General features: G+C 37.9%; 1 protein-coding gene across 1 annotated transcript; it reads right to left on the bottom strand.

Annotated features, from left to right (window-relative positions):
• Nucleotides 1-454: 454 nt before the first annotated feature.
• On the bottom strand, nt 455-4,068 carry LOC128051049 (sperm-associated acrosin inhibitor-like). Its single transcript, XM_052643543.1, has 4 exons — nt 4,002-4,068; nt 3,047-3,084; nt 1,977-2,092; nt 455-503 (listed from the first exon to the last, which is right to left on the bottom strand). Exons 1-4 carry the CDS (start codon nt 4,066-4,068, stop codon nt 455-457), a joined length of 270 nt encoding a protein of 89 aa, XP_052499503.1.
• Nucleotides 4,069-8,396: the final 4,328 nt, after the last annotated feature.

Below are 8,396 nucleotides of genomic sequence, written 5' to 3'. Positions count from 1 at the left end.
TCCGGCAGTTGGTGATGGACAGAGAGGCCTGGTGTGCTGCAGTCCATGGGGTGACCAAGACTCGGACACGACTGAGCAACTGACCTGGACTGAATCCAATCCAACCACGAAAAAAGAAAGGGTATTTTAATAGAGAGAATAGTATTTAGCATTTTATTGACTGGAATATTCATGATTACAAATTGCATTAGGTTTTCTATTATTGAACACACAATTAAGATAGGTTTTTTAACCATCATTGTATAATCGAAAATTGAAAATAGAAATCTTTCACTGGTAGGCTCTTAGAGTTGAAAAATTCTCCAACAATCTGTAGTACATCTTGTGTACTACTGAAGGGTTAGTCTGCTCATCTAGGAATTTAAAGCCCTGATTGCGAAGACTGATTGGTTGTAGAATCCATGGCAAAATAGGATTGCAATAAAAGCCATAGGAATGTGCGGTTGAGGCAGAGTCAGCAACAACGACCCCAATGACTGAAATCAAAATTTCCTCTGTTTTCTCTGTAAAGAAAAAAAAAGAGAAAAAAAAATTTTTTTTAAAGTATTTAAAATTGTTTGAGTATTGCGCTAAATGCTTCTCCATGAGGATATTTGACTGTGAGAGAGCTAGGAGGGCTATGCTCCCTTCCACAAGCAGCGGGGCCCTCCCATTTCCCCCCCCCCCCCATCCCTCCCCCCCGCCCCCCCCCTCGCCCCGCACAGGTCCTCCTGATCCCCTGAGGCTACTTGACTCTTCCTACAGGCTCCCTCCTGACTCAACCTAGGGACCCTCCCAGACCTCAGGAGGAGGAGTAGAGATTGTTTTCCTGGTTCTCTAGAAGTAGAAGCCCATCTGGAGATTCGGCGAGGGGAAACACCAGTGAGAGAAAATGAGGCAGGAGGTAGGAAGGCTGGCTAAACCCTCAGAAAACTCCGCCCGGGGGAAGGAGGCAGGAAGTGACTTTGGGTGGAAGTTTCCTAGACTGCCCTGCTCTCTGAACGAAGTTTGGAGTCCTGTCATGGAGTTCAGGGGACAAAATGGACCATCCCCTGGATGGTTCTTTCTGACATAATGAGAATTCCTTTTGACATAAATTGTGATGGATTCAAATTTCTGAAGTCAGTAGAGTTTCTTTCTTTTTTTTTAAAAATCTATTTATTTTTTATTGAAGGATAATTGCTTTACAGAATTTTGCTGTTTTCTGTCAAACCTCAGCATGAATCAGCCATAGGTATACATATATGCCTTCCCTTTAGAAACTACCTCCCATCTCCCTCCCCACCCCACCCCTCCTGGTTGATACAGAGCCCCTGTTTGAGTTTCCTGAGCCATACAGCAAATTCCTGTTGGTTATCTATTTTGCATATGATAATGTAAGTTTCCATATTACTCTTTCCATACATCTCACCCTTTCCTCCCCTCTCCCTATGTCCGTAAGTCTATTCTCTATGTCTGTTTCTCCATTGTTGCCCTGTAAATAAATTCTTTAGTACTGTTTTTCTAGATTCTATATATATGTGTTAGAATATGTTATTTATCTTTCTCTTTCTGATTCACTTCACTGTGTATAGTCGGTTCTAGGTTCAGCCACCTCATTAGAACTGATGAAGTCAGTAGAGTTTCTTGCTCAGTTATGCTCCCTGTAGTTTGGAGCTACATTATGAGGTTATCATTCAGCCTCTGGAGTTAAGAATTACATTGTATTGGTAAGCAGACTGCCAGTAGTAAGTCATAGCAATAAAATCCAGTTAATGTAATGATTTATGCATGTGGGTAATATCCAGCAGGGATATACTTCGAGGTCAAATAAAACTACTTTTAGGAATATGACTTCAGGGAAAGGTACTGGCATGTTTCTGTGGCTTTCACAGAGGAAAAACAGTTACTTTCCGTGTATACTGAGCCTTGGCTATCAGAAACATAGATGTTCCTATTATTTTCTGGTTGTTTCTTCATTATGTTGGGAGAACCAGTATTTAGTCATTTGTTCTTACAGCTTTTTACTGCAGAAATTGCATTTATTGGAGTATGTTTGGCCATTCGTTGCACAGACTGGATCTTTTTCTTTTGTGCAAAAGTGTAATTGATCCTTATACACGTTACATTCTGGCTGATAAACAAAGAGACAACATCAAATTTTTCAGATAATGAACTTTCTGAATAAAATATTCCTTATTCTTCATACAACATTGTATGCATCAAAATAGAATAAATGTTTTCTATATTGAGGTTAAATATAAACATCAAGTATCAACAACCAGTTTAGACATAAATATATATTGATATGTTCTTACAACCCCAGTGTTATGTTTTAAAAACATTCAAATAGCTGGATACATTTTAATAATTTATCTACTCTGCCCCTATTTCTTCTCATACCTGAATGAGAGTTTCCTCATTATCTCATAGCACAAGAAATGATAAAAGTGAAAGTATTGTGAGTCTACTGTTTTTCTCAATAGTTTCATTACTAGATAATCTTATAGTTTCAGATTGTCACCATATATGTATGTATTCATATATATGACTGTATATGTGTGTTTAACTATATATGTATATATGTAATTTGGTGAGTGATGACTCTGTAGTCAATATACATAATTAAACAATAATGTGTGTATTCTTACATGACATGCTCTTTTAACATATTTAATTACCTTTATTTATTTAGATGTTTAGAAGTATAATTGATTTTCTTCATCTCTATGTAATATTTGACTCTGTGTAAAAATGATTAGTTTACATTCCTTTCAGTGAAAAGTTATTTTTCTTAAGCTTCTTATTTGTGAGGGAAAAAATTCTTACTTTAAACATCCTTTTTAGATGCCTGTCTGCCTAATAATAAAATTTTGAATGATGTGATAATTTTACCTTGTAAAAAGACAAATGGTTTAATATGTCTGGTAAGGTTCTGTTTTTTGAACTTAGTGTAATAATGACACTTTATGTTACTTTTTGAAGGGTTATTATGTTTTACTTTTTCTGGTGAAATTTTCTGTTAAAATTTAAAATATAAAAATAATTTAAAAAATTTCAATTTCCAAATTAAGTACTATGAACTTGCCCTTTTGCGAATTTCTCCAGAAGGTACAAAAGCAGTTTCTGCAACCAACACAAAAATAGAAAATTAAAAAGAAGATGAAGAGAGAAAAACACTGTCTTATTTGGGAAATACTCACATCTTTTAAGAGCAAAATACTATGCAAGTTGCCTACCACAAACCCCTCCCATAATAAAGTGAGGCTTTTGTGGCAGTATCAAAATAATTTCACAAAATAACTTGAAGTCTGGAAACAATTCTAAATTCATCTCACTCTGTGAAAAATGAAGTATGGCTTAATAATCACCAACGCTTCTGTGGAGATCCCTTTCCCCCCATATTTATATGTGAGACATTCTAGTCAGAGAAAACAACATCTTGCTTAGTGCCATGTAATGTGCTTTTATGAAGTCACTTAATATGTAGAAGTAAATGACTATTTAATTCCTTCATACTCAGCTTGCGGTTCATGGATCACTTTAATAACTTTAAGCTACTCTACTCTGAAATTGATGGGCTGCCTTTGCTTTAAGAAAGATAAGTTGTCAGCAGAGGGATCGTTCTCTCCTTACACAAAACCTTTTCCTTCATACACTTAGAGCTGGCAAACAAGAAGTTGAATTGTTGAGGGATACTGGGTCTAGAGGACAGTATTACTCCCCACACTCTGCATTTAGCAACCATGAAATCTGAAAGAGGGGAAATTAGATAAATATCTTTAGTCTTAAATGAACAAACGACTAAATTCTACTGCTCATTCTAAACACCTTCTCTGTCTCCACCTTTCTAAAGTGGGAAATAAAAACCAATCTGATGTAATTTTTAAAAAGATATTTGTAACATATCCCATTTCATTTTGCCAGTTTAAGTATTACACACCCAGGACATCAAGCGCCTCCCTTCCTAAATGATGGTAGTTGTTTCCTGCATTTTCTATGATGTGTGAACTGCTTCATCTAGGATTGAAAATTTTACTCACCAGAATAAAGTGGAAATGCCAAACCAATGATGAAAATAGCTTTGATCCATGATGAGAAGAAGGACATGTTATCAAGTCTGTGGAAGAGACCTTAAAGAGTGTTTGCAACAATGGTACGTGACATATTAGGTAGATAGACTCCAGAACCAGGTTCTAGAAAGCTTCTTGTTTCTAAAGCAATGACTCCCACCTCCTAGATAACTGTTCATTTTACCTTTCTCTCAAACCTACAGTTCAATAAAATAAAGTGTCATTGTTGGAAGGCTTACCCAGAGACGTTTAAGAGAGCCCAGGAAAATAACACTGTTGACAAAATGGAAAGAACTGATTACTCTCTCAGCTTTTCTGTCAGCCAGCCTGGTTGCCTGTAGTACCAATGCACGTTTGGGTCTCAGTTATTTTCCTCAGGAAATAGAAACAGTTATTTCTGGAAAGACTAACTTGGAGCAGTCCTCCTGGGAGTGGTACATGCCAGGATACCCACACCTTCCTAGATTCCCCACCTGACCTACCTGGCAGCGAGATAACGGGGAGTGATGTCAGCGGCTCTGGAGACTGTGGCTGTCTTGCTCACCTGCCTCCTCAGCCATCTCCTTCCAGCTCAGTCTCTGTTATTGTTCTGCTGGTGAAGAGTTTGATGGGGTAAGATTGATGTCCTAGGACAGATAAGACACAGAGCTATTCTGTGTCCTCACTGGAAGCTGTAAAGTAGGTCAGGAGAGATGCCTCACAAGTAACCCTCCATTAATCTTCCCTCAGTAGGAGGCTTGGGAACAACTTGATCTCATGTACCCAGAAATATGGGGAAGGGTTAGAGATCCTAAGATAGAGAAGAGAGGCAAAAGCTTTCCAAGCATGAGTTGAACAAAGTAAAGAGAATCAATCAGGAAAGAAGAGTCTGGGGATGGTAATTAGATAATTAAGGGCATAAGCTCTCAAACGTTTTCAAAACTATTGGCATATTACAGTTACCTGGGAAATGGTAAAAACAATGCATTCACCATCTTGCAATCAGAATTGTGAATCAATTACTAGAAGAGTATACCTGGATAGTGGAACAGTATTTTAAATTGAGATAACTGCCATAAAACATGGCATAAATTTAGGATGTACAGTGTGTTGATTTGATTGTTTATTTTATTATGATTACCAGTGTCAGTTCAGTTCAGTTCAGTCGCTCAGTCATTTCCGACTCTTTGTGACCCCATGAATTGCAGCACGCCAGGCCTCCCTGTAGTCTTACATAATACCTTTGTCATGGTAATTAATTCTATTTTTTTCTTTGTAGTAAGCAATGAAGTTTATAACAGAGTACTGTTGACTGTAATCACTACACTGTGCATCAGATGTCTAGAACTTACTTTTTGGAGCAGAAGACAGTGAAAGGTGGGGAGTGAAGTTGAGACTAAATGAAACAATGCTTTAAATTATATGGTAAAATTTGATTTTACATCAGAGATGTTTGGGGATATTTTTGCAATATTGGAGGCTTTGTTGTTGTTTTTTTTTTTAATGCAGAGAATTTTTCATTGTTATGTTTTCTTATTAGCTCCTATAGTCTGACTTAGTGGAAAGAGCATTGGCAGGAGAAGGATCCAAGTACAAACCCCATCTATCAGTGAGTCACCTGGACTCAATATTCAAACTGCATAATCTACAGTTTTCTTATTGTAAATATGAGAATTATAGTATCTATCTTATATATTTGTGATAAATGAGGATAAAACATTTAAACCCTCTGCACTTGTTTTGTATTGGATGGATATCATCACCTGAATTCTTCCTGCTACTTTTTTCAGTGAAGAAATCTAGGGTTTTTAAAAAGAAATTTTGAGACAGTAATTTTTATACCAATTCAATTTGTTGAATTAAAAATTATGCACAATGTAAAAGTTGAGGGTTATGTTTTATTCGGTGGACGTACTGAGGACTTCAAGCCCAGGAGGCAGCATCTCAAGTAGCAATGAGAAAACAGCTCCAAGGAGGTGCAGGGGGAGCTAGGATATATGAGTTTTGCAACCAAGGGAAGTTAATAGGAACAAAAGTATACTGTTAATAAAAGAAATTTAGATATCTCAGTGTAAGGAATTTAAAACTTTTCTATGTATGGGAAGATGTGGAGTCTGGGCTTACTGAAATCATTCCTTTGGTATACGTGCCAGCAGTCTGGGGCCCGTATCCTGCACTTTCACAGAGTTCTTCAGGACTCACCCATGGGAGTGGCTGTGGTCTGATGGCTGCTAGATGGCAGATATTCTTCGTTTCCTTCCTGAGTTTCCTCAGGGCTCACCAGCTCACCATCAGTGGTGGCTGTAATCACCAATGACTGTGCCTTCCTTTGCTTACTGATACAGCAGGGAATATTTTATTTTTCAATTTGAAGAGCCCACATTTGACATGTACAGAAAGTGTCCCTTTACTATAGTGAAATGGATATTGTGCTTATACTTCCTCTTTGAATTCTGCACAAAGATACTATCAGTGAAGCCTGTGGCAGACCTGTGCTTCCAGAACAGGACATTTTAGAGAATACTAAACTGAAGCCTAGAGGTGAGGTTGTGGGGTAGTTCTTTATACCCATTTAATGCATATTTGTTGGCAAAGATTAAGAACAGGAGAGACTGCCTAGGAATCTCAGCAGGCTTCAAGTGTTTTTAAATTAATCAGTGAAGGTAATGTTAGATGGCTAAATTATTTAGTATTGCTTCACAAGGAAAAAACAAGGAAATGAAAGACCTGTCCAATGTATCCAAAAATATTGCTGAAAGAAATTACAGAAGTTGCTTCATTTGCTATTATTTTCTCCCATTCAGAAGGCTGTCTTTTCACCTTGCTTATATTTTCCTTTGTTGTGCAGAAGCTTTTAATTTTAATTAGATCTCATTTGTTTATTTTTGCTTTTATTTCCAGTATTCTGGGAGGTGGATCATAGAGGATCCTGCTGTGATTTATGTTGGAGAGTGTTTTTCCTATGTTCTCCTCTAGGAGTTTTATAGTTTCTGGTCTTATGTTTAGATCTTTAATCCATTTTGAGTTTATTTTTGTGTGTGGTGTTAGAAAGTGATCTAGTTTCATTTTTTTACAAGTGGTTGACCAGTTTTCCCAGCACAGCCAGGACATGGAAACAACCTAGATGTCCATCAGCAGATGAATGGATAAGAAAGCTGTGGTACATATACACAATGGAGTATTACTCAGCCATTAAAAAGAATACATTTGAATCAGTTCTAATGAGATGGATGAAACTGGGGCCGATTATACAGAGTGAAGTAAGCCAGAAAGAAAAACACCAACACAGTATACTAACACATATATATGAAATTTAGAAAGATGGTAATGATGACCCCGTATTCGAGACAGCAAAAGAGACACAGATGTGTAGAGCGGACTTTTGGACTCCGAGGGAGAGGGAGAGGGTGGGATGATTTGGGAGAATGGCATTGAAACCTGTATACTATCATGTAAGAAACGAATCGCCAGTCTATGTCTGATGCAGGATACAGGATGCTTGGGGCTGGTGCACGGGGATGATCCAGAGATGATATGGGGTGGGAGGTGGGAGGGGGGTTCGTGTTTGGGAACTCATGCACACCCATGGTGGATTCATGTCAATGTATGGCAAAACCAATACAGTATTGTAAAGTAAAATAAAGTAAAAATAAAAATTTAATAAAATAAAAAAGAAAGAAAGAAATTACAGAAGACCTAAAGTAATGTAAACAAAGCCCATGTTCATAGTTTGGAAAACTTACCATTGTTCAGAGAGCAGTAACGGCTAAAGCAATCTGTATATTCACTGCAGAAGTGTTTAGGGTGTTACAGCAGGCAGGTAGGTAGGTATGACCAGGGCAGGGACCACATAGCAGGAAATTTTGCATCTTGTAAACAAAAGGGGTTCATGGGCAGACAAAGAAAAGAAGGAACCTTCACATTGACAGAAAGCCACACATTTTAGGTGGAGTGTCCTGAAAGCTGACTAAGAAAGGAATCTCCTGCTTTAGAATGTAACCTGTTGCTCATTTTGCCCTCATTTCAATAAAATTAGCCTTACAGAAAAGAAGGACTCACCATGCACCAACACTATGACACTTCTGATCTAAGCTATAAAAGGACAAAAACCCTCTTCCCTGAGGGAAAATGGAGCTGGGATGAAGGTCAGGGACCAAGACTCTCAAACTCCTCCTTCCCAAGTTAATGTTCCACCCGTTCATTTGTATGCCTCTCATAACTGGCTTGTTAAAGAAACCCAGGGCAGCAGCATCTCACATGCCTGCCTGCTGTCCCTCTGAGAGTGTGTTCTTGTTTAAATAAATTCTCACTTTCTTAATCTCCCTGTGTCATCTCCAGATTTCTTCACGAGGAAGAAAGAACCTTAAAATTCACTGGAAACAAGAG

This window comes from Budorcas taxicolor, chromosome 7 (genome assembly GCF_023091745.1).
Source record: "Budorcas taxicolor isolate Tak-1 chromosome 7, Takin1.1, whole genome shotgun sequence".
Classification (NCBI taxonomy): domain Eukaryota; kingdom Metazoa; phylum Chordata; class Mammalia; order Artiodactyla; family Bovidae; genus Budorcas; species Budorcas taxicolor.
The sequence above is the reverse complement of the archived record's forward strand: the minus strand, read 5'-3'. Positions and strand labels throughout refer to the sequence as shown.